At 36.4% G+C, this 27,307-nt stretch overlaps 3 protein-coding genes across 3 annotated transcripts in view; 2 read left to right on the top strand and 1 right to left on the bottom strand.

The window, feature by feature from the left end:
* Positions 1–4,747: 4,747 nt before the first annotated feature.
* On the top strand, positions 4,748–8,069 carry LOC137393882 (uncharacterized). Its single transcript, XM_068080594.1, has 8 exons — positions 4,748–4,751; positions 5,071–5,192; positions 5,763–5,891; positions 6,029–6,215; positions 6,754–6,806; positions 6,998–7,130; positions 7,391–7,553; positions 7,647–8,069. The coding sequence occupies exons 1-8, from the start codon at positions 4,748–4,750 to the stop codon at positions 7,654–7,656; spliced, it is 801 nt and encodes a 266-aa protein (XP_067936695.1). The 3' UTR covers positions 7,657–8,069.
* A 439-nt stretch (positions 8,070–8,508) lies between these two features.
* Positions 8,509–25,611, bottom strand: LOC137393286 (dual oxidase maturation factor 2-like). The gene is made up of 11 exons (XM_068079771.1): positions 25,518–25,611; positions 24,861–25,083; positions 24,129–24,186; positions 20,605–20,739; positions 20,144–20,248; positions 16,133–16,286; positions 14,589–14,800; positions 13,769–13,885; positions 11,391–11,533; positions 11,171–11,280; positions 8,509–9,067 (listed from the first exon to the last, which is right to left on the bottom strand). Exons 2-11 carry the CDS (start codon positions 25,071–25,073, stop codon positions 9,028–9,030), a joined length of 1,287 nt encoding a protein of 428 aa, XP_067935872.1. The 5' UTR covers positions 25,074–25,083; positions 25,518–25,611; the 3' UTR covers positions 8,509–9,027.
* Positions 25,612–25,809: 198 nt separating this feature from the next.
* The window catches only part of LOC137395108 (dual oxidase 2-like), a 29,875-nt gene continuing 28,377 nt past the window's right edge, over positions 25,810–27,307 (top strand). Inside the window, exons 1-2 of the mRNA XM_068081906.1 lie at positions 25,810–25,948; positions 26,366–26,515. Coding sequence (XP_067938007.1) covers positions 25,885–25,948; positions 26,366–26,515 — 214 coding nt within the window. The 5' untranslated portion in view covers positions 25,810–25,884. The remainder of the gene's footprint in view (positions 25,949–26,365; positions 26,516–27,307) is intronic.

Below are 27,307 nucleotides of genomic sequence, written 5' to 3'. Positions count from 1 at the left end.
TTTACCTCTGGTATATGCTTGCCTCTAGATTACTAGATGCTCACCTCCATCTCATTATATTCCTGTTCCTAGAATATGACATGCTTATTCCAGTACTAAAAGGCTTACCTCTGTACTACCACATGCCTACCTTTGTAGTACCACACGCCTACTCTGTAGTACCACATGCCTACTCTGTAGTACCACATGCCTACTCTGTACTACTACATGCCTACCTCTGTACTAATATATGCTGATACTACTTGTGTTAACACTGTTATCTGTGCCCCTAACACTGTTATACCTGATGTCCAGTTAATCTTCCAGGTGCCTTGGATGCTGGAGAAATGGAGAGTATTTCCTTGACTGATGTCGTTCTAAGTTCAGCTACAAAGATTAGCCTTTGCTCCAATACCATGATTACAGCAGATAATAGTAGGTTCACTAACTTTGTTTATTCTTATATCTGATCAAAGGCTGTATGTTTCTATTATAAGGTTGATCTAATAAGATCTATGTAGGATATTAACAATCACCTGCTACGCCATGCCATATCTAGTGATAGTATATTTCTTTATCTACACTTTCAATTCAAGTTTAGTATATCAGTCTAAACTACAAAGGTCTGTCAGTGCAATTCAATTCAAGTTAGGTCATAACTGCATAAGTTTTTATGCTTTAGTCAAAGAATGTTTGTCTTTTTATATGTACTAGTCCACTAGTACCCTGGCAGTTCTGCGATGAGATATGAGATATCACATGATATCATATGATGACATGAGATATCATCATATGTACGTGTAATAACTATGTGCACAATTATTCTTCAATGTGTAAAGGTGGTTGGGTAGGGCAAATGGTAGTGTGCTTGGCTGAGAATCCAAATATTTGGGTTCGATTACCATGCTTACCATTGTTTTTCCTAAGGCTCCTAGCGTGGCTTTGGACAGACAGATGAACACGGATCTTATTATAGTAAAGATTTAAGTGTATACATGTACAGCTGCAAGCTGGTTTTATGTAATTGTATACATGCACCACTAGAAGAGCTTTCCATAGCTGAGTAGACATGGACCATAGCAGGCATTTTCCATCGACTACCTGTTGTAATACACATTACTATAGGGTAATGCCACTATTGTAGCTCATCAGGCACAACTGGTTATTGCTGCTGATCCGTTGAGACTGAATGAGGACACTGACTTGTGTAACAATGCTATCATCATTAACATCACGTATGACTGCAGCGATTTCTATGAAGGATATGGTAAGTTATCTATGGAATAACATCGGCTTTTATCTTTGAGTTCAGGTTTAAAAAACTGATAGTTTTAATCCCATTGATAGTTACTGTTCATTGAGGAGAAATAGATATAAAATAGAAATTGAAGATCAAAAGTCGATTTAAATACCAATCCGCTAAATCTCATTAGATTCAAATACTGTTCTAAAAATTGTTGTTGCTTGATTGATAGTCATTTTTATTACAAAAAGTATAAATAAATTATACGTATTTTTATTTGTGAGTGTTTGCGGAAGAAATATGTGAATTTAGTTTTGTGATGCTAGTAAATGTATTACTTTGCATTCCTAGCCGACGAGTGGTTGTAATAACTTAAAACATTGTAAAAAAGAATTGTGCTATGTATTATTTACACTTTGACTAAAGCAGGAGCATTACACTTTGAATTTATCAGCTACATAGCTCAGGCAGGAAAAAAATAACTTATTTGAGAATTCATTAGATACTTATAACTGAACTAGCTGTGCCTCCCGGCGTTGTCCGGTTATTAAAAATCAGCTCATAAACAATGAGAAGTGATGAGATTTGCCTACCACTTGCTAGCAGGCAACTCTCCAGCAAGTGGTAGGCCATTGCCAAGTAGCCTGACGCATTGCCAATGAAAAATTCCACTGTGCTAGTTAGTAAGCTTCAAATGCTGGTAGGCAATGACATTGCGTCAGCATTGTTGCCCAGCTACGCTATTCAATTAATAGCTATAGCCAGAATGACAGACAGATGAACTGACTCTGAGAAATATAGATATAGATAATAAAAACCTGGGTTAGCGAAGACATGGTTATACAATTAATAGTAAATATTGGGAAAAGTGTTAGAGCTGTTGATTGATTTAAAAAAAATCGAGCAGATACTGAATCGGATACATAACCTAGCGGTGCTAATACTAATATAAATACCATAGTCAGGGTTTTTTGCCTTACCTTAGAAGTTTAAGCTACAGCAATTTCTTTTATTTTTTATATTACTTTGATGAGATAAATACCCCGAGAGGATCTGTGCAGTTTTACGGATAATACGATGAGTGAAGTAAACTTGATTTACATACACACACAATTTCTTTTAAATCAATTGGTAACATGGTAAGAAATCACTGGCTGGTGCTTGATAATAAAACATTTCAGCTGAGATGATTGCACTGAATTTATGTTGGCCATTATAGGTCAGTGTGAGGTAGAGGTAAACCTCAAGTCTCGAGGACATAGAGCAGCACTCTTCTACTACGATCTGCCAGTTCTGTACTATTCAAATAAAGGCGTGCGTTATGCGCCATATGAATGCAGAGACCTGGATTATTATGTTGAGGTAGACCTATTTTATTTGCAACTTTGGCTTATATTATGTTAATTTCCATAAATATTAAATAAAGGTTAAATAAACAAAGCCGCAGAATTGGTGAGTTTTGTTTAGAAAATTTTTTATGCCAGGTTATTTAATCCAACGAAGTTCATTATTTACATATATGGAAAAGCCTTTATTCCTAAAAAGATTTATATAAAACTATGATAAAAAATCATTAATCTTTAACAGAAATTTGCTTCGTTGTTTAGTAGAGTGGTGATTCGACACTCATGTGGCTTGCAAAGATCTCGTGCATAAACTAGTACTGTATCTCTGTATATAAACGTTTCCGTAAAGGCTCTAGTAAGGATGACAACATAAAAAAGTACAAATTGTTTATAAAATGTGTTAAATCATATTACAGATTCTGAGTGATGAACCTTCAATTACAACATGAGAGGATAATCCTTCATTCACATGTTTTTGTATAACATAAACAAGATATCCAAGAATTGTTGTGAACAGAGGTCTTTTATTTATTTATTATTCATAATCAGAGAAAATGGGAGTAAGCTTTTTACCCTAGCAGGTCAAGGTCACAACTCAGCTAATATAACTATTACTAAAACTCAGATAATAGTCTCTAATCTTAATCATATGCCTTAAGATGTCAGCTGACCTCCTGTTCGCTATTGTTCTCTTCAGCTTACGGAAATCAACAGAAATAACTTGCTTGCAAGGAGGCTGCAGAAGCTGGCTGATCTTGACCCTACAATCTGCCAAGAAGTGGAGAGTGAAGAAAAGAGTGATGACAGAGATATGTTTGTTTCAGGCAACATGGTAACTTATAAGATGCATTGCTGTATATTTACATGCTCTATGAGTCTATGGATGAATTACATGTGCATATTCTTGCCATAGCAGGACTGCATTAGACTAACACCAATCCGATGATCTAGTATTGTGTATCATCAGTGTATGAAGGTGTTTATTTGATGCCAAGCTTTGATTACCCATGTCAATGTCGATGTTTACGTCAACATCCATGTCTACGTTGATACCAATGTCTATGTAGATTACGATAGCTTCAACGATTTTGATATCTATGGCAACATATATGTCTATGTTGATTTTTATCTTGGCATCTATGTCAATGTTAATTTCGAGATCTATATTAACATCCGTGACTATGTTGATGCCTATGTCGATGTCTATGTCAATTTCGGTATCTATGTCAATGTCTCTGTCGACATCTATGTCAATGTTAATTTCGATGTCTTTGCGCACATCTATGTATATGTTGATGCTTATGTCACCATAAGTCAATGTTGATATTTATATCTATGTAGATATCTATGTCTATGCAGTCAGGTAGTTTCTGTCAACCTTGAATGAATGCTTTGCAATACTTGTCATTGTAAGAGCTAAAACTTTAGGATTTTGTTGGATTCGTTAATGAACACTAAGCTTTCTCAAATACATGTAAGATAAAATGTGTTATGGATAGATGGTACCCGCTTGAATAGACCACTAGAATCATTCATCCTTTGTCAACCACCAAACCAAAGTTGCATATAATGATTGTGCTAGGGTTAGAGTTAGTCCATTGATTGCAGGAGGCAATGAAAAGAAAGAAGAGACAAACGAATTCTGGAAATGATGAGGACCTACAGGCTGTCAGAGACCAACTACTAGCTAACCTTACCAAGGTTGTTGAGACTTACGAAAATGTCATGAATAAGCGGAATAAGGCTTCTAATCTTTGGTGTAACTTCACCTACATTTACATGATTGAGGTACGTTTGCGTCAGAATTTTCATCTTTTCTATGACTGACTATTCTTGAGTGGAAGTGCTTGCAGTACCTTCAAAAATCTAAAAATCTATTGTTTTTGATTTTTTTCAGTTTAATATGCTTTCAACTAAACTCCGTGATGACGTTGAACTGCAAGAAAACTTCAATGCAGCAAGGGAGGCGGCCATCGCACTGGATGATGAACATGGCTGTAAGAGTGCTCTTGAATTCTTTCAGTAAAAACTTTTTTAAAGCTTGTTAAGTAGATGTTATTTAGTTATACATTATGCCAAACATTGTTGAGTTAAACGATTATTACACTATTTTGCAGCATTTTTAACATAAACTTGTAATTAAAAGACAGGAAAATATTTGTGAAGTTTTCCAGTAGCAATGAGTTAGTAGAATAGTTTATACAAATTGTTACTAAACATGACCTCGCATATTATTCATTTCGGAAATTTTTTCAAACATGTATACGAGTTCTTGAAAATTGGTTGAGGCATTTGTTTGCTGCGCACATGTTACCAAGTCTCTTTTATGTGTGTCTCCAGGATGCTACTAAACGTGTCAAGTTTTACTTTTCCTACGTATTAGATGAAGAGCCTATTCATAGATTATTACTTTATTATTACTTTCAAAGAAGCAATTAAGAACTTCTGACCAGCTAGCTGGCTAAACTCCTTGTTCACTTAACCTACTCCTCTGTTTGACAGTCAGCGTTGATGATGAGTGTGATATACCAGAAGATGTTTCTGCTGACAAATGGAAAGGAGATCGGACAGGCGATGATGAGAAAGATGATGCCATTGAGGAAGCAATTTCAGATTGGGAAAATGTACGCTGTCTCTCTTGCTGTTTTAATAAGAGGATCTCTTCGCATAGCAACTCTGAATGTTATGAACATTAAATGGTGCTAAACGCAGTTATAGACTATAAATCTATCAGAAACTCTGCTATGCAAAAGCTGAGAATGTTTTAAGACAAACAGTCGTGAAAATCTACAATTTGAATAAGCTATACAACGACTCAAAGACTAATGTACATATTTTCTTATGTATATAGGTATACCTTTTTATTGATGTCGGTAATCGTCAACAAAATGATGTTTTTCATTACATGACAAAAGACAGATAAAAATGAAAAGACAGTAATCAGGAAAGTTGACTCCTAAAACTTCCTTATAAGGTCGTCTCCTTATACTTACATCCTTATAAGTCGACTCAACCAATGACCAATGCACATATTTCCTTACAAGGTTATGTTATGATGATTTTATGTTTTTTTTACAGATAACAAAAGTAATGTGGTCATATTATAAAAAAATATTTCAATCACATTGTGGCAGTTACTATGAGTCAATGTTTCCTTTAACCCAATTGTTACCTTGTCGGGTTTTTTATTCCAGAAAAAAGAGAGAGAAAAGGAACTAGAAGAGGGTAGCTTTGATGACAAAGTAAGTGAGCTGAAACACACTTTAGAGAAAGAAAACATGACATGCCCTGGAGTGAGGAGTACAACAGATAAGTCTGAGAAGGTAAATGGTCAAATTATTACCTATGATCTCAATTCATTCTTAGTATTCCTTTACAAAAGATCAAAGGTATCACAAAACATTATTTTGACTAATAACATCCAAGACATTATTTTGACTAATAACATGTGCTACTATAGATGGCAGAATTGATTGGTCAAGCCTCAGAGTTGAAGTCTGGCCAAATGGAGGCAGCGCCGCTACCCGTCTCAACTTGTGGTCAGAGAAAATTACAGCAGATGCTCAAGCAAGGAGCTGGAATGCTGTTGAATAAAGATCTCAGGATTCTTCCACCCACTCAAGGAGAGAAGGAACGAGAGCTCAAAAGTAGGTTACTAACATTTTTATAACGTTATAAGTTGTATACACATATTCGGCGGTGTTTTGTATTTATCCTCTTATCCAAACAGAGTGTGAATATACTGTGCCTTAGATCTGGTGTATTTGCTTCAAACAACCTCTGCATCTATGACAAAACAACTTTCCTAGCTATTGGCGGTCATTCCAAACCGACCCTTGCTTACTAGACTGTACATGTAGTTTTACACTTCATATCACAAAACTAGTTGTCAGAGCTAGTCGTTCGTATGACTCTTATAGACGCATTTAGTCACGCTACCTGGCCTTGATCCAAGGTAAAAAAGTTGGCACAATAGCTAGAATCATAGTATCAGCATTTGCGCTATGAACCAGCAGAATAAGGGTACATTCACCAACAAAAAGCTAACTTTATAACAGATAAATCGTAAATCAGTTGAACGTATTTTCTTGAAAAATTATTCACGCTGGAACTTTGTTGAAATCGTAAAGCTGTGAGTCTAGATATTAAAATTGCACCAATAATATTACTTGAATCATGTTCTAGAAGCCCGATATCTCTCAGAGTTGAAAGATGTCCTTGATGGGATCACAGATGAGGTAATTTTATTAACTATCATACCATAATCTTGATTTTAGCGTCACAATAAGATTTGTTTAAAGCTGTTGAAAGGATAACTCCATATAACTTGGTCTGTTAGACTTGTGTTAGACATAAACTACCAAATATGTATACCAGTATTATAATAATGGAATGCAAATAAGTTTTATGACGCGTATAATTATTACAGGAAGTGGATACAGATCTGATAAGAATGGAAGTCGACAGGAGAATGAATGAAACTGAAAGAGAAGAGAAAGAACGATGTGGAAGTCAGGAGAATCAGCATATTGTGGAGGACACGTATGATATTTATTGGAAAGGTGAGCAACTGCTGCCACCATTTACCATAAAAGAAGAATTGTCTTCTCAATTTGTGCAACACAAGGGCAATAAACTCTTTCTAACATTAACATAACAACCATAAATACATACATCTAACATACATTGGAAAAGTTTGCCAGCAAGTCAGGTGGCCGTTGAATAGGTGTCACAGAGACAGTAGGCGTAGCCCAAAGACAGAGACAGTAGGCGTAGCCCAAAACACCTTCTAGCTGAACTATTTAGCTTCTGCTTGTTACAGAGAAGGATGGAAACATGTACATGGGTGTAGTAGATGCCTATGACAGCGGGTTTGGGAGTGATGAAGCGGATAGTGAAAGAATTATCCTTTGGAAACAGGTTGCAAGCTGTGCTTGTTCACACTGCTCACAAGATCAAATGGTTCAGCCTAACTTCTACTACTAGTAAGTTGCGGTGTGCAGCGAGTTTGAATGTATCTCTTACTCCTTTAAGCGTTCAAGTGATACATTCCATAATAATTAAATTCATTATTGCAGTGACTACTAATACTCCTACTATGGCTATCATTACGGGGCCGAGCGGTGCTGTCCCTGATGACTTCCTCTAGAAGTGATTACTTAGCCTAATACGCTGGCAACCTGCCGGCATTCGCTTCTGAAACGCTATTGTGACCTCATTCTCTTTTTCTCCTCATATGTTGTAGTTAGACAGCTCACGTCAGTAATTCTGTGATGTTATAATAAAAACAACTCACTTAGCCAAAAACGTTAAAAAAAGCTACATATGTTCAAGTAAATATCTTTTGTGCCTTGACAACTTTTGTAAAACATTTTTCAACTGCTAGCTAAACAAACTTTATCTATTTTAGTGCAATACATAATGGACCTGCTGGCTGAACACCAAATCTATTAATATATTTTTGTAGCCGATTCTCTCAATAAATGTATGTTGTATTCTAACCTTGTAAAATTACATTTGCCGGTAATTGAAAAAGGTACACTGTAATAAAAATTATTATGAGCTAAACTTATTTCACAAGCCAACAAGGCAAACTCCAAGCTTATCAATCGGTAGAACACAAGATGTAGACATTCTACTAAACTAATGACATAGGTAAAATTTATTAGTAACTCAAGTACAATTAGCCTTAAGAAAAAACAGCCAATCATTTGTTGCAAACTTGAAAAAGCCTTTGGACACGACGTTGTCTTCCACCACCCAACCAAATGATGAAAGTAGCCATATGCTTCAAGTTGTAACAAATTAAAATATTGTTCCAGGCACCAAATGAACAACCATGCCATCTAATATTGAAGAATAACTCACCATTACTCTGCTAGTGTACTGGTTTAAAAATAAGACCTTTAATCTATTGAACAAATATATGTGAACACAAGATATTGTACGGCATTTTTTTATTTTTCTAATAATAGTACTTGTCAAAATTTTTAAAAAGTGGTGAATACCTCAAACATGGAAAAAGAATACTTGACAAAGGCATTTCTAGGAAGTTGTTACAAATTTACCCTAAAGCCGATTCTGCAGAATAATGAGCCTTATGTAGTATTACTAGTTGTAACAAATCAACAATCGAATTTATGTAAAATTATAACTGACAAACTAGCTCTGTTAAACAAGTTTGCTGATAAGAAAAAAGAATGTATTTTTATCATAAGCGATAAATGTGTACAACATACTAACAAAGTGCAAGATAAATTCTATATAAGATCCTATGAAGTGACCATAAAATTATGAAAATATAAGTAATGTTCTATACTTGCAACGAACATGGGTACAAAAATTTAAAAACAAGAAATCCAATTGATTTTGGTGCCATCAAGAATGTTAAATTCCAGATTTGCAACTTAAGAGCGTGCGAGGCCGAGAGCCACATGAAGAGATCACAACTCCAATGATTTATTCTTCATGTAAGCTCACTTTATCAGCCGAGGCTTCACTGCAATCAGTATGAGCATTATAAGTTAACTAGTCAGTGTACAGAGACCATATCGATATGTATCAATATACAAACTGAAGGATATCAGTCTGCTGATCCACAAACATTGCTGTCACAGCTGTTTCCAGAGATGAGACAAGATGCTGACTGGCAAGATTCTCGATTATTCAAAGCTGCAGATTTTAATAATAATTTTATTATTAAATAAAATGGTAATTTTTATAATTAAATAATAACAAATTTTAAAACTGATCGCTTGATCACACTTGATTTGCGCTAAGCTGCCTTGAAACGCCACAAAATCTCAATGTAATTCACTATCTAATGTTTTATTATACTAGCATAATAATCTGCATAAAGGTCATCCCGATGACTATAACAACATACTATTCAGGCGAGTCAAGTTGAAACAACAGAGTGCTTCAAGTAATTGGTGACCCATCATCTGGGAATGAAAGAGCTTCATTTTTCGGTCTAAAGAATGTTTTGCAAGGAAATTTGACATATTATTTTGTAAGATATGCTCTCAATTTTCACTTATTTGCATTCATTAACCAGCCTCGCAGAGCTCTTGTAGATCTCTTGTAGCCTGGCTGTGTAAGCCATTCACGTCCAGTGCATTACAATAATAATTGCACATATAAAATCATGCATAGGATGGATAGGAGATATGGATATGAATATTGGGAAAGAAGCAAGGGAGACAATTAACAATTTCTATTCTTCACATTTGCCTTTGATTTGGTCAACAAAGTGCTTTGATCAAAACATAACCGGATAATGGTTTACGATAGCAGACTGTGAGAGGACAAGCTGATACAAGTGGCTAATAAGAGTTCATTGAGGAAGCATACTGTGATATAAGATTAACTTTTGACTTGGGTAATGGCTGGTAAACAGTGACAGCCTTATATCACATATCTTGAACAAACAGTGATTTACATGTAAATAACAGGGAGAGAAGGAAACGACAGATAAGAATGAAAGCTATGAATAGCATAGTTACTCAGTTTGACAGCGCCAATAACTAAAAATAAACAAGCAGCAAGAATGAACGAGGTTGGTCTATGCACGCACCCCAGTCGTAACCTGGAAACAAAGAACAACATAAACCACAAAGCATTTTAGATAAACAATGGTAGTTCAGAAAGCCACATTATCATGCAACATGCTAAAGTGAACTTTTACTTAAAAGAGCCAGATCTTAAAACTAGTTATAAGTACTATCAGAAGGTTCGACATTCCAACAGTACAGCAAACAGAATGCCAATAAAAAGCTTGTTATTGGCATTTTGGCATAAAAGGATTTAAACTACAGCAACGCTTTCCATATTTCCATAATCTTGATGTGAGAGAGAGAGTGAATCACTCCATGCCAGCGCCACTTCCTGCTAGAAATGTCCTAAACAAGCACAAATGGTCTAGACTCTAGAAAGTTGGAAACCGAGGCAAGCAATCTAAAAGTTATCAAATTCAATAAAAAGTGAGTATTTAAGCAGGATATGCTAGTTGTCTTTCATGCCTGAAAGTCTGGGAAATAGTCTACAGAACAGACAGCTTCAGACGAATTTGTAAAACAGACGTTTCCAATTGCCCATGCCAGAACTTGATGATCACGCCAGATTTCAAAGCCTTTTTAAAAATCATAGATTAGAGAAGGTTAGGTAGGAATTGAGGTCACATAAGGCTTATTATGCTTGGTAAACTAATATCAGCTGCGCTGCGTTAACAACTGTATCTATCAAGTAGTACTTCTATGACATGAAATAATAAAAACACAAAGGAGATCAAGAGCTAAAGTAGCACATCTATCTAAAAGTGAAAATTAGAAGGTCAGTAAAGGTCAAGCACAGCTACTTACTGTATACACGTTTTACCTTGCGACAAGCAACTTAAAAATCTTAACACAGATACTGAATAAGCACTTCCTTCTAACGAAATAGCAAATCCTTGATCAGTTGATCCTCCGTTTCCCGTGCTAATTAGCGAATCAAGCCGAAACATACACGATAGACAAGCAAATACAACAGCAGCAAGCAGCGACACAAAAAATAATTTCACTTCTGTAAATTCTTATCTCCCAATAAAAAAGTATAGACTAACCTGCTTCCATTGACCTGACGCAATCGAGGAGCATTTTCGTAGAGCTCCATTCCTTCTTCGTCACCCCCCACGTCTGGATTCGGTGCTCTTCGAGGAGGTGCAACGGGCCTCTGCAAGCGCATAGCAATTTCTAAAGCTACATTCTACTAACTCTGCCACTTCACCTTGCAGTAAAAGGCAGCCGAGAGAACACGCACATAAATGCCAAGCTTCACCTTACCTTGGCCTTGACAGTAAATCCTCGCTTCCTAAACTGTGGCATGGCAACCGTTGACTGACGATTTGTAGAAGAGGAGGGAGGGGACTCGACATTTCCTCCATTCCTGGAGGTTGATGAGTCAGAAGTCGCAGCATCTTCGGTCTCTGTAAGCAAACACAACACAAAAATAATCTTCCTGTCCATATAAAACTAGTTATGCACAAACCAAACTCTGCCTATAAATAACTGACCTATTTACATAAAAGCAGCTTGACACTTTTGCTAAAATCATTAAAAGTCTGAGCAAGAAATAATGCAGTGGCCAGATGCTATACTGCAGCCATGCGCCAATATATATAGCAGCTGAAGGAAACAAGATAAACAAGGCAAAAGTGATTAATCTCAAGGGGCACTGAGGCTTATGATATCTATGGTGTCTATGATGAAACGATGAGAAAAAAAATAATTTTTCAGAAGATTCATTTGTCGAATCTTGGAACAGCACTGTACTAAAACAGCTGCAAACTGTCTATATATAAGTAGAATGAGACAAACATAGATTCTACCTATATACAGACAGTTCTCAGTTGTGTACATAAGTGTGTGTGTGATTCTACCTATATACAGACAGTTCTCAGTTGTGTACACGAGTATGTGTGATTCTACCTATATACAGACAGTTCTTAGTTGTGTACATAAGTGTGTGTGATTCTACCTATATACAGACAGTTCTCAGTTGTGTACATAAGTGTGTGTGTGATTCTACCTATATACAGACAGTTCTCAGTTGTGTACATGAGGGTGTGTGATTCTACCTATATACAGACAGTTCTCAGTTGTGTACATAAGTGTGTGTGATTCTACCTATATACAGACAGTTCTCAGTTGTGTACACGAGTATGTGTGATTCTACCTATATACAGACAGTTCTTAGTTGTGTACATAAGTGTGTGTGATTCTACCTATATACAGACAGTTCTCAGTTGTGTACACGAGTATGTGTGATTCTACCTATATACAGACAGTTCTCAGTTGTGTACACGAGTATGTGTGATTCTACCTATATACAGACAGTTCTCAGTTGTGTACATGAGTGTGTGTGATTCTACCTATATATAGACAGTTCTCAGTTGTATACATGAGTGGGTGTGATTCTACCTATATACTGACAGTTCTCAGTTGTGTACACGAGTATGTGTGATTCTACCTATATACAGACAGATCTTAGTTGTGTACATAAGTGTGTGTGATTCTACCTATATACAGACAGTTCTCAGTTGTATACATGAGTGGGTGTGATTCTACCTATATACAGGCAATTCTCAGTTATGTACATGAGTGTGTGTGTGTGATTCTACCTATATACAGACAGTTCTTAGTTGTGTACATAAGTGTGTGTGATTCTACCTATATACAGACAGTTCTTAGTTGTGTACACGAGTGCGTGATTCTACCTATATACAGACAGTTCTCAGTTGTGTACATGAGTGTGTGTGATTCTACCTATATACTGACAGTTCTTAGTTGTGTACACGAGTATGTGTGATTCTACCTATATACAGACAGTTCTCAATTGTGTACACGAGTATGTGTGATTCTACCTATATACAGACAGCTCTAAGCTGCATACGCAAGTATGTGTGTACACAGCATACAGTGTGTGTGCGCACACGCACACAAACGCACGCACGCACACAGCTGAAAAATGTCTGTATATATGTAGAATCACACATACTCAAGCACGCAACTGATGTTATCAAGTCAACACCATGAATACAAAGTGTTTAAAGAAGTTAATATCCATTCAGTAAGTAACTATGAAGAGGTTGTCAGTCTTTAAACAAGAAAGATCGTTGAAAAGATAAACTACAGCGACCGCTGATGTCCTAATGTAATTTGACCTTTGCTTGCTCAACCTCTAGGGGCTACTTTATTCAAAGCTTCCGTTTTATTAAAAAGTCTATAGCGAGAAAACTAGGTTACATAAATACAGATTGGTGGGCCATTGCAGACATTCGACATGTTGTTTGCGAATACCCACACGATCTTCAAAAACCTTGTACATAAATTCGAAATATATTCATATTTTGCAGATAGATTGCTTTTCAGAAATCTCCAGTTACATAACTCCCTATGAAATTGAAAGCCAATATGATATTTTCCAAACCTGGGCAAAATTACTGCCTCATGAAAACTTAGTGAGAAGCTTTCAACTTGACTGACAAATTATTCAGTAATCCAGTCAAGCGCTTACCATGCTAGCATAACATTGTAACCACAAACGCATACTTTATGTTTGTAGGTAGGAATGTGTGGATTCATAATAGTTTTATAAGGTGGGATTAGGAACAACAGTTCAAAACTGTTCTAGGTTATCAAGAGTCTTATAAATGGGTGACCTGGATAAAATTCTTCGTAGTCTTTGAGAATATCAACACCAAAGAAGGCAGCGAGCCAATCAGGGATGAAGATATCGAGAATGACGACAGCGAGCCCTATGAGAATACTGAGAAGTCCTACAAGAAAATGAGATATTATTATTATATATATATAGGTGTTACCCCACCTGCCATTACACACCACTCATTACACACCACTCATTACACACCACTCATTACACACCACTCATTACACACCACTCGTTATACCAGATGATGACTTTAGTACATGAGTAAATACAAAGAAATCTTTCTAGGGTCAATAATTAAGGCGCATGAGGAACTAAAAATTTTAACCAATCAGATGAGTCGCACCTAGTAATCGATAAGGAAATGACATGCAGAAAGCTTTAGGTGAAGCATAAAACAGTTAAATGCTATATAAATACCCTGTACATTAAATGAACATGAGTCAATGAGTAATTCTTAGAACGCTTTTGTAATATTTAAGGTTCTTGTAACACATTTATCTTACCACTGTTCCATATTTCACGTGTCAACATTCCTCAACTGGAAAAATACCTCATCCATTCCAAATACATATCCTTCGAACATACGCAAATGATCAAATAGCAAATACGTACTCTGTTCTCATCAGCTAGTATAAAAATAGCTCAACTTGAAGGAAATTTATCCATCCAGTAAAACTACTGTACACAGCTACTACCTGTTATCACCCTCATATGGCACACAAAGGCTTCTCCAATTATTACTAAAACAAGCCTGTGCAGGCAAATATGTCACGGAAAATAATGATGTAGACTAAGAACTTGGAACTGACCGGCTACAAGGTTGAGCCAGTAGCACCAGCCATAGACCGGTTCAAGCTTGCCACTCTCAAATGGAATCACCAACTCATTGAAGTTACGAATGGAAGAGAAGAGAATGTTGCCGGTAATGAGAAAACCACCCATGATCATAGTCATATAACCACCCAGTCTGGGATTCATGAAATAGAGCACATTGGCTAAAAGCCAACAGCAAAATGCAGTCCTAAAACACATGCATAATAATAGTAGTGAATTTAGGTAGCAGTTCAGTAAATGTGCAGTGATTACACAGAAAAAAATAGTACTTTCTATGAAATTGGGAACTGTTTTCTCTTTCATTCTAGACAAATGTATTTTTGGTCACCGCTTCTACAGGTTTTTAGTAGAAGATCTGCGATATGCTCTCTAATATCAGTTGATCTTTAAAAGAAGCAGACAACTCCTTGTATTTTAGAGGTATTTTATTGCTACATGTAGCTGTTTAACGATCCCAGTTGAATGCCTTGGCGTAAGCAATATTTAACAAAATAGACACTTTGTTTTAAAAGAACATTACAACTGCTCAAAGTTCCAATAAATATTTAATCCATAGTCTTCCGGCAAGTAATACATATCATGAGCTTAAATACTTCCTGAAAATATATTAAGAAAAAGCGGAAATAGCAAATAATGTTCATCAAAATAACGAATAGGATACACAGAGATGAAATGGAAACTGTTTGAAAATTTTTGATAATCTTTGGAGAAAACTTCAACTTCAGTGGGTGCTATTGCTCAGTTTGAGAAGAGCATTTCCATTTCACTTTCCATCATTTAATGTGTTTTTTCTCGTCATGGTAACATTTTAAAAAAAAGTTGTTGTATATTAAAAGCCAACTCTGAACTTGGTATAATAACTGATAATAATAGCTGGTATAATAACTGACCAAAAATAAATACTGAAGGACATTTAAAAGCAAGGAGCTTGTAATGTGATAATTTGCAGTGATCGCTTTTGCTACGGACATTATGGACAATGAACTTTGTGTATTATGTGTGCAGCTAGTTCAATGTCAGCATCACACGCTGTCAGAGGGTCAGCGAGTAGAACTACTAGAAATACCTTTAACAAGTTTCGGGTAGGTGACTGGCCGATAAATGACTTTGAAAAAAAGTGGTTCAAATTAAACCTTTTTAACCTGGCTATGCAACTCCTGATATCAATGGAAAGTTTGCATCTACAGTCTGTTAAAGGTTATTTCAGTTGGCATTCTTTAGTTTTTAATTTAGCTAAACTGGCAAAGCTAGCCAGCATAAATAGACAATCACACCTTAATTAACATATATCAACATCATTAAAAATGAAACTAGCAGCCACCACATTTGCATACATGTAAACTACTACAGCTTTATGGTTGCAGATTCTAGAGACACTGATAATGGTGCGGACAGGCGATGACACTGTGAAGCGATCAGAAAGAAACCTTTGGATTTCTGGCTAAGGTGGTGAGTTTCTGTAACTCCGAAATGGCGCAACTATCAACACCGTTGGGCAGTTTAGCTCTCGGCAACTTACCACTCCATTATATGTGTATACCAGCCAGCGGTTCTGTAGTTGCGGCCCCAACGAATGCCCTCACCATCAAAAGTGAAGTACTCGGCTACCCAAAGGATGGGATAGGGAAGACCTTTGTACTGCGCTTCTCGAAACTCTTGTGACACCTCGGCAGCTGAAAAGACAGCGGATAGCCAAACATAACAGAGTATACAACTTAGATAAGGCGGCAGCGATAAGAACCTTTAGTTTCTGTTTAATTTCTAAACCATTTCTAGGGCAAGAAAACGTATCTAAATATTTAGATATTCTCAGACGTGTTGACAAAAGCAGTGAGTTGAATACTGCACCCTAACATGCGCACCCATGCATGAAATCTCACTCTCACAGCGTTCAAATTCTTTAAACAAATTATGTATGAGGAAAAAGAATAACAACAAATGGAATGCTATCCACGCCTTTTCTGCATGAGTAGAAATCCACTCTCAGAACGCAGCTATGCCCTTTTAATGAATTCTAGCAAGTACGAGTATGCAAGCACAACTTTATAGGTAGCTATAAGTTCTTCAAGCAAACATATGAAGAGGTTTGGACAGACCATTATTGACAGCATAATGATAGATATACAAGTTAAAAAGATACAAACTTGAAGAAAGTTGAAATGCTCAAGTGCTGCCCGTGATACCAACCAATATTAGCTAATAAACTTGACGCATACAAATATGAAAGAGAAAGAGTTCAGCCTATCATATCCGAGATTGTCATGTTGCGCAAGTCTTGGAGTGATGATGGCCTAGATATGGTGGACCTTGGTCAATTATTACTTAGAGGAAATGCTATTAAGAAAGCAAGCATTTGCTGTAAGCTTATCCAGCAGCATAAAATTAGGGCATGACCTCTTTGCAAAGGGCAGACGAGGCATCAAGCTCTCTTAAACTGTCACTGAAACTGGTGGCCATGGCGCCGACTTGTGTTGTTTATGCGTGATGCCAACTGTTCCGTGAAATTATAAGAGACATACCAAATTGTGTGAGAATGTCCATCAATCATTAAAAAAAGTTTAAAGAGCAATGAGAAAAGTGCCAAGCAAAATTTTGCAAATGTTATTCCGTCAAATGGGGCATTAGAAGTATCTCATAAAAAACTCTGATGATAAGATATAGGTTGGTGTGATATAAGTTGGTGTGATATAAGTTGGTGTGATATAGGTTGGTGTGATACAGGTTGGTGTGATATAGGTTGGAGTGATATAAGTTGGTGTGATATAGGTTGATGTGATATAGGTTGGTGTGATATAAGTTGGTGTGATATAGGTTGGTGTGATATAGGTTGGTGTGATATAGGTTGGAGTGATATAAGTTGGTGTGATATAGGTTGGTGTGATATAAGTTGGTGTGATATAAGTTGGTGTGATATAGGTTGGTGTGATATAGGTTGATGTGATATAGGTTGGTGTGATATAAGTTGGTGTGATATAGGTTGGTGTGAGATAAGTTGATGTGATATAGGTTGGTGTGATATAGGTTGGTGTGATATAGGTTGGAGTGATATAAGTTGGTGTGATATAGGTTGGTGTGATATAAGTTGGTGTGATATAAGTTGGTGTGATATAGGTTGGTGTGATATAGGTTGATGTGATATAGGTTGGTGTGATATAGGTTGATGTGATATAGGTTGGTGTGATATAAGTTGGTGTGATATAGGTTGGTGTGATATAGGTTGGTGTGATATAGGTTGGAGTGATATAAGTTGGTGTGATATAGGTTGGTGTGATATAAGTTGGTGTGATATAAGTTGGTGTGATATAGGTTGGTGTGATATAGGTTGATGTGATATAGGTTGGTGTGATATAAGTTGGTGTGATATAGGTTGGTGTGAGATAAGTTGATGTGATATAGGTTGGTGTGATATAAGTTGGTGTGATATAGGTTGGTGTGAGATAAGTTGGTGTGATATAGGTTGGTGTGAGATAAGTTGGTGAGATATAGGTTGGTGTGATATAAGTTGGTGTGATATAGGTTGATGTGATATAGGTTGGTGTGATATAGGTTGGTGTGATATAGGTTGGTGTGATATAGGTTGATGTGATATAGGTTGATGTGATATAGGTTGGTGTGATATAGGTTGGTGTGATATAGGTTGGTGTGATATAGGTTGATGTGACATAAGTTGGTGTGATATAGGTTGGTGTTATATAGGTTGGAGTGATATAGGTTGGTGTGATATAAGTTGGTGTGATATAGGTTGGTGTTATATAGGTTGGAGTGATATAGGTTGGTGTGATATAGGTTGATGTGATATAGGTTGGTGTGATATAGGTTGGTGTGATATAGGTTGGTGAGATATAGGTTGGTGTGATATAGGTTGGTGTGAGATAAGTTGGTGAAATATAGGTTGATGTGATATAGGTTGGTGTGATATAAGTTGGTATGATATAGGTTGGTGTGAGATAAGTTGGTGAGATATAGGTTGATGAGATATAGGTTGGTGTGAGAAGTTGTTCAGTCAGAAACAGCCTAAAGCAGAGGTAGTCAGGGTCAACTGTAATAAGTAAAAAGGTTACAGCATGCTAAAAAGCGCATTTCATTTTTGTTAGATGACTTTGAGTTGTGAATTTTGCAGTCAGAACTCTTGAGAAAATAGTGACAATTCGACACCCAATTAATTTTTTCATTTTTTCAACTTCCATTTTGGAAGTTGGTCAATGTAAAGCAATATTTAGATTACTGATAAATGAATTTGCGTATGACATGAATTAACTAGTAAGGAGCTGTGAGGAAAAGCTAACTGATATGTAATCAATAAAAACCTATATGATCTAGTTGATTGACTACCACAAATAGCTTCAGCCTGCGCATACTTCTCTTAATAGATGTAGTTTTCATAGAATGACTGAAAGAAATTGACATATGAAGGCAGCGATAAATTTTATTAGGTTTTTGGCAGTGCATAAACAAGATGGAATAGTAGTGATGGCATTTGTGCTAAACTTGTACATATTAGAAGTGAACATGGAGAGATGCGAAGTCTTACAGACTTCATCGAGTGTGAAGTCTGTAAGTTTATACGCATGACTTTGTACACAACACTTCCCTCTACTTAAATGTGCATCTGATAGAGAACTATTAGTTCATACTCTGAACGTTTCTCTGTTCATTACATACACTATACGGCACCTATAAATCACGAGTCAATATACAAATCACGATTCAATATACAATGCAAACATAACCATTCTAATGACAATACAAACAACTAACCAATTACATAAGAGATGTCAAACAGTTGGGTCGTGGAGAAAACATATCCAATGAGATGAAATAAAACACCACTTTAATATATCAGGATGTCAGGTCATAATGGCTTTGTATGAATGCTAGTACCCTAGCAGTGTAGTGTATTGTGAGAGATCACCGGGTGTAACAACAATACATACAATTATTCCAACGCAGGAGTGAGTGATCGAATGGCGAAGCTGTTAGAGTGTTGGTCTACTATCCTGAAATTTGAGAGTTCAAATCCTATGCAATGCAATTTTTTCCCCAACATCCAACCTTAGCTATGGACAGACACAGCAATTATTATGGTAAATATTCCAATATAATAAACTTTTGAACACACTACTACTGCAACAGTATACAGAAAATACTTTCGCTGAAAATGAGACGCTAATAGATGCTAATGACTGTGATTTATTAATGCTTAGCATAGACAAAACTCCTGGTTAGACAACTCTATAGACAAAACTCCTGGTTAGACAACTCTATAGACAAAACTCCTGGTTAGACAACTCTATAGACAAAACTCCTGGTTAGACAACTCTATAGACAAAACTCCTGGTTAGACAACTCTATACAACCCAACAGATTAAACTCCTGGTTAGACAACTCTATACAACCCAATAGACAAAACTCCTCATTAGACAACTCTATACAACCCAATAAATAAAACTCATATCTAGATCTGGTCTACAAAGAAATAGGCCTATCAATTTGAGAAAATATCAAAAAATAATCAATGCTCAATACTCACCATATGGTCCAAAACCAATTCTTCCTTGATGCCACGGAAATGACCACCAGAACCGCTCGTTATAGTTGATCCTCTCGCCAGGAATCGCATCATACTCTGGCACGCCTACATCAACGAAAACCTGCTAGTATATCATGTATATGACTTGAAATAAGCAAATAAAGATGTATGTGGTGTGATCAGATTGTTATCTTCAACCATTAAAAAAACAAAAAATTTGCAAATTTACAAATTTGAAATCGGGACAAAATGAGGATAAATTTAATATATAATTTATGGCTACTGACTATATTCACAATGAGTACCAATGTTGTATATGAGAATTTAGTTTTCCAACAAAGGGTCTAGTAATACTGTTGAACATTTGCTCATTCACCAAAAGAGATCCTTCAAAAAAAGGATTGCATGTATAAATTGTTGTGCCATGTAGCAAGAAAGGTAATGATAGAGCATAGGCTTACCTTTGAGTGTAATATTCACATTACGCAGACCAATCTTGATACCAACATGAGCTTCAATTGTCCTGTTTGTAAATGCTTTGTAGTGGGTATGAGTGGTGAGTTCATCCACTTCCCACTCCTGACCCCAGTTGCACACTGAAGCAAGCACAAATTGAGCATAAACATAAAACCTTAAAAGAACCGTGAATTCAAATCGCAGAGACCAGTATCCTAACTAGTATACACAAAAATATTTCCTCGTATGCAACCGCAAAAGTGATGTGAGGGGTAACTGAAGAAGTGATGTGAGGGGTAACTGAAGAAGTGATGTGAGGGGTAACTGAAGAAGTGATGTGAGGGGTAACTGAAGAAATGAGTGAAAGTAGCTGATCAAGTTCTACAAGTTCTACGAAAATTAAACCACGACTCTTATCCATGAGGAAAAACGTAAATCACTGAGTTGAGACGAATCATTCATGATCTCACAAGCCTAAAAGGAATGTTTGCACCAGCCACTTCTCTTAAAACAGTCGGATGTAAGACGGGAGTTTGCCAAATGTCACACTACTCATTTTTCTTGCAGAGGATGCAAAATGAGCGGCGGATAGAGCTCATGGACAATAGATCAATATCCATAAATACAGTATAAGACTGCCTACAAATAGGTCGATAACAGGGATACTTTTGCCTCATGACCGAGTGAATACTATTCATACTTTTAAAAGTGATTTGCGTGAGAAGCTTGTCTGATTGTTGAGCATACTTCCTCAGACAAGGAAACAATAGCAAAGCAAATGAGCACGCTGACAGGCTACGGAGAACAATTGCTTGCGCTTATTCCACCGCTGCCTTTTTACATAGGAAAGCTCTTGTTCAACGATGCTGACTATACAAATTCTCTTAGTAGGTGTAGTTTTACTAAATCAATTGATTTCATTATGGCAGTAAGGTGGCCCATGATTCTAAAAAGAGTGTGATGCCAAGTTGAATCAGGCCAGTCAAGGCTCTACGGTTCTGCACCCTCTCAATTTTTCCTGCTTGGCGAGTCATTCAGTGGCTTAACAACTAGGGCGGATCAAGCCTTGTAATCAGAGCGCCCGGAAAGTAACCACAAATAAATGGATTTATCAGCAACAATGGCTGGCTGAATAAGTAGAATTGACATGATTCAGCTCTAATAAACACACGCTGTGTGCGCTCAATTATCAAGAAGCCAGTGTCAAAGCGGACTGAAATTGTCAAAACACATTCTTATCTAATGATAGAGCTTTTCACACAATCGTGTAGTCAGAGATTTCGTCAAATTAGATCCTTATAAATATAAAAAGGATCCTGTTTGCTACATCTTGGGAAAGTATGTTATGAATTACAGGATGATAAATAATTACTCACATTAACTGATATTGAAGCTAGGTGCATCGATATTTTTGCTAAGCGATAGATGACAGTGCATACAGAGGCAGCCATGAGTCATCAGCTCTATGAGTCATAGACATGGCGGCATCAGCAGACACGAATCAATTGCAAACTCTGTTTAAATGACTCAACACGACGATGATGTGTGGGCGGGTAACAGGTGTAATAATACACTCATGTTTTATATTTTCTCCAAAATAATTTAAAAATATTTTCATTTCATGCAATATTTTAAACAACTGCCGTTCGTCGAGCAATCTTGAATGCTATTAATGTGAACTTATGCTAATAAAAGAATGATGAAGATGACAGATTCAACAGGGTATAAGCCTCAAGAGGAAATGATAACACAATGTGGTTAGTGTAATACTCTTCTTGTTATGTCAACAGCTAAGACTAACATAGCTTACTTCAAAACCATTCAGTTTCAATTTTTTTTTCTCAAAGAAATCACAACAATATCGTTTATTTGGCTGCCGAGTCATACCATATTATCTTTAACAAAATTAATGCTAGTAATATTGGTCTTCTCTTTAGGTTGAACCTTACGATTGGTCCAAAATGAATGTATTTTTTAGTAGGTAATGATTTTTCTTTTGCCTCTCATATCGTCAACATTACACTTGTTGAAGGTTGTCAACATTACACTTGTTGAAGGTTGTCAACATTACACTTGTTGAAGGTTGTCAACATTACACACTTGTTGAAGGTTGTCAAAATTACGCTTGTTGAACATCTATCTGTAAGCGCTGCTGCACTGATTTATTAGCTAAAATGTCACAAACCATAGGAATTTGAACTAACATTTTATTCTCTCCGTAATTCACTTTCCAGGAGAACTATTTTACAACTGTGAGGACAACAGTCTAACTGAACTATAATCTACTAAGCCTATCATAGTACTGAATACCCTTCAGATAAGTGTGTTGACATTGAGAAAAGAAAATATTAGCAATTGAATGCAAGCTGCCTGGAGGGGGGCTGTTGCTTAACCCTAATCTAGACTGGCTCGGCTAGCTTTCATCTACATTTTCAGTATGTACTCTATTGTTAAGAGACTAATTGAGATGCCATGGAATCAAAATCTCAAGCCTGCTTTGCACTGAGTGACGAGTGCCTGCAACCTACTTCCGCCTTCCCCTTCTTCTGACCTACTTGAGAAGCAGTGATTTTATTGACACATTTAAATGACGGAAAATTGAAACTGGCTGTCACGTACTGGTGTCAAAAGTGATATGAAACTGTTGTAACGGAATCTTTGTTCACCGCAGAAGATATACATCAGTGTGACCCGAACAAACAAACCGACGAAAGACATTACATAAGATGCGAGCCATTTCGGTTGCAAGGAAATAAAATGCTAGGACTCTGCTACTCCCTCATCAATCAGAGTTAGTAGTAGTTAGCAGATTTGCAAGAATTAAACCCAGTTGGCAAACTATTAATCTTGTGGTCACTCGGCTAACTTCCCCAGCAAACAATTATTAAGCAGTTTTTAATTCCAACTGATATTACACCGGCTATCCAAGTTTGACTTCTGCCTTAGAATCTCAGATAATGTATTCCATGAAACACTGATGTTTGCTCTTCAGTTTTTGAGAGAGCACTGACTGCCTAAACCAATTTGCAATAGTTTCAAAGAGGCATATAGAAATAATGTATGTGTATAGCGACAAGCCTGGTGATGTTAACGATTTCTCTTTTTCTCAATTGAAATGGGTGGTTATTAGGAACCAGACGAAATTTGAAAACCAATTATTTTTAGCGAACTGGCGGAAGGCACAAAGCATATGTGTGTAAAATTTGGATTAAATCGGCCAAAAGATGAGGAAACGCATAGTCTTTACACGTATTTGCCTACTCGATCTCTTTTGAGCTTATGTTTACTAACAAAGCATTAGACCGAAATTTGATCCTTTTTAACACTTCCTCACTGAAAGCTACAAACCTCTTGATATAAGCAGGTGTGCCTTATCCTTCAACAGTCCAGCTATACTTACATGTATAAATCAGTAGGCTACTACATGTGTACAATAGATAAAGAGATTAACTCTGCATAAATGCATGGTTAGCATAACTATGCATTAATGTAGAGTGTATCATCGATCAGTTGGAATAGACATACTCACGGAGGACACAGGCACCGAGAAACAGGCTCATAGTGATTCGTATGAAGCAGTAGAGTCGCTACAAAAAGGGAAGAGAATGTTGCCAAGGTATATACATTTAGACATGCATTCAACCTAAGCTTTAAATCAAGCGCGGTAAGTGTGACTTCTAAATTTTGAAGTTACATAGTCCTTCAACGCATTGACTCACTAAATGAAAGCACAAGCTACTTTCTCTCACATTTTTCCTACCCAATTACAAATGCACACCATCTAAATTTAGAGCTCTCCGCAGCAGAACTTGGGGTTCCAAACCTGAATATTTCCTTTATCAAAATGTAATCAGTCTTTTGCAAAGTTTTATGAGTTTGTTCACTATCATGGAAACAGCAGGCGTAATCTTGATCTTTTGTCAACACTGTTATATTTTTAACAGTAAAGATACTTCTACCGCTGATAGAAGCTAGGCGACTGCACAAAACATTTGATAAGACCAACCGGAGATTTGGATAAATGTATGCATCATTGCATTACCAGGATGTTGCAGGGTTTAGCATATTTGGTTTGCAACTAGAGATTAATGTTTCGACGAAAAGCAACATGATGATCATGCAAGGTCTTCTTTTTTCACAGACATCTAATACATAACCTGCGCTTAGAAAACCTGTGATTTTTAAACCTAGTAAATGATAGTGGGCCATGTATTAAAACGCATACAAATGTAAACATTTTTATACACCTTACAGCTCTTACCTCTTGCCCTCTAATACCGGGTAGGACAATATAGAAACAGAATGCTAGCATCACAAAGGCCAATATGAGACCAGCTTCTAATACATCAACAGTCACTGCAGTCTTTATTGAAGGGTATTGCGTCGGCCATACTCCAAGGTGCCGATTGAATCCAAAATAGGACTTGCCCAGTGTTGCATTTGCAACTGCTTCGGTAGAAACTTCTAAACCCATCTTGATAATTCTGTGTGCATATCATGACAATAGCATTGGTTGTTTAAACCAGAGTAATACATTCATATTATTCATAATCATCAGTTGGAGAATAGGTAATGCTCGACTTCCAAATAAATCACTAAAAGTAACGGCGTGGTGTTTTTACTATAATACGTTTCTCGGAAACTACTGTAGAGGTTAATCGAGCTAATTGGTGGATTTTTGGCCCCAAGGCAAAAAAGGTAACAAATTAAACATTGGCCGTGTGTACAAAAAAACCCTATCAAATAAAAATCCAAAATAAGCTAGTACAAGCTTCAACCAGAATAAAAACTTGTCTACCGACGATCATATTTAAATATGACACTATAAAAGTTTGGTATGGTAATTCTAGAAATAGGATGAAATCTATTTTTTAAGAAAATAGCAAAAATCTGACAAATATACATGTAAAGTACTCACATGTTGGCTAACTGCTTGACGTTAGAAGGTTGTGATACTCTGGGTCGATTTTTTACTAAAACCCCTTGTTCATCAAAACAGTATTCTAGTAACACGCGCCTTAACTTGTGGGCGTGACACACCGCCTACTTTGCTGTCTATAAATGCAATCACGTTCTGTATTATAATAATACAATATAATGATTACGACGTTTTACACGTCGCATATGTAAAATACCCTAGTTCATTTCAAAATGAATGGTGATTGGTTTAAAAAGTTTCCTACAAATATCGAGGGAAACAGAAGCACGGGAGCTGGGATGCCAGTCAGACTCTAAACTCGACCTCGTAGTAACAAGTTTACATCCACGAGAAAACAGCATTTTAGATGGGGGTTTCACATTTTATAAGTTTTGCAGTTTTGGCTTTTGCATCTTTTGCGCGATGTGACGGTAAGATACTTTATGAATAACACGTGTTTAATGGTGAATTGTTGTTTACTTCGTACAAGTACACGTATATTCACACAAGGCTAATTCGGTTCTTCATAACAACCTTTTTATAAGACACATGCTATACAAAGATTAAGAAAATAAGCTATCAAATGTTTGAACCGTTTAGAACTGTTTGAGGCGACAATGGTAGTTATTTTGATGTCTTATGAAAAAGTTTTGACGTTAGGTAATACCGGTATATACTTAATGTCACAAGTGGATTTGTTTTGAGTTGAATGCTTTGCCATGTGGTATTTCTATTTTATAATAAATTTATTATTAGTCTATCCAAACGTAAATTTAGATAGTTATTCTTTCTGTACATTCAATTGTGTTCTTGTTACTTTGTTTTTATATATATATATATATCTTTAGACTACAAAGTACCAGTGCCCTACTACGGGAATGAAACAGCTGATGACTTTCTGCAAACTGTTTGGAGGCTGGTTGTGGAGACGTCCTATGAGTTTCCCGGCTATGATGGCTGGTACAACAACAGAGCACATCCGGATTGGGGCGCAGCAGGTTATGTGCTGTCCTTCATTAATTGAGCTTGTTAATTTTGAGTAGTTGGGATAGTGTGACCTTTGAACTTCCTTGTTGCTTAATGCTGATTGGAAGATGGCAATTGAAAACAAGTGTTGGTGCATTGAACCATGGCAGCGTTGCTTCTGCAAAGCTTTAAAGCCAAGTTTTGCTTCCAAGATGTTCTGATATTGCCATCAAAAAATCAATATTTGTGCAGATAATCTATGAAAGTTATATTGTCCTGAAATTGAAATGCGGTTGTAATCTGTGATTTTGGCCTTGTATCATCAACAACAACCATTTGGCGTAAATAAGGCGTAAATAACTGCCAACTTTGTTGACTAACAATGTGAAAGTGGCTCAATTATTAGAATTCATCATATTGTGCCAGTGAATTTACAGATGAATCGAATAGTTTTTTTTCATAGATGCTCTAAAATATACTGTATTTTCCTTTTAGTTTTTAACTCTTGTTTGCAAAATAATCTGCTGATAAATATCTTTATTCAAAAGATAGTGAATCTTCGGGTGCTATTAGGTGCAGGTGATTAGCTAATTATATTGCTGGAGTGCTTTGTTTTGATGCAAAAAAATATACAAAAATATATATGTTGTCGAACCCATATTATTTCCAACTATTTGTGCAAACTATTTGTGCAAACAGTTTGGGCAGTTGTACCTCTCCTGACCTTCAATAGTTTTTTTATTTTGTGTCACATTTAAAGATTTTCTTAACAAAAGTTATATGCTACTATAAAAATTGTTCATCCAAGTGGGACAAAAAATTCT

This window comes from Watersipora subatra, chromosome 4 (assembly GCF_963576615.1).
Source record: "Watersipora subatra chromosome 4, tzWatSuba1.1, whole genome shotgun sequence".
Lineage (NCBI taxonomy): Eukaryota > Metazoa > Bryozoa > Gymnolaemata > Cheilostomatida > Watersiporidae > Watersipora > Watersipora subatra.
Note: the sequence above shows the minus strand (reverse complement) of the source record. Positions and strands in the feature narration are given on the sequence as shown.

Bases quoted from the DNA above. Each gene is read 5' to 3' on its own strand.
- LOC137393286 (XM_068079771.1), bottom strand. From the start codon at position 25,073: ATGGGTTTAGAAGTTTCTACCGAAGCAGTTGCAAATGCAACACTGGGC. The intron at 16,287-20,143 runs GTGAGTATTGAG...CTGTCTTTTCAG, and splicing joins AATTGGTTTTGGACCATATG to CTGCCGAGGTGTCACAAGAG. The intron at 14,801-16,132 runs GTAAGTTGCCGA...CATGTGTTTTAG, and splicing joins TATACACATATAATGGAGTG to GACTGCATTTTGCTGTTGGC.
- LOC137393882 (XM_068080594.1), top strand. The intron at 5,892-6,028 runs GTAAATGGTCAA...GTGCTACTATAG, and splicing joins CAACAGATAAGTCTGAGAAG to ATGGCAGAATTGATTGGTCA. The intron at 7,131-7,390 runs GTGAGCAACTGC...TGCTTGTTACAG, and splicing joins GTATGATATTTATTGGAAAG to AGAAGGATGGAAACATGTAC.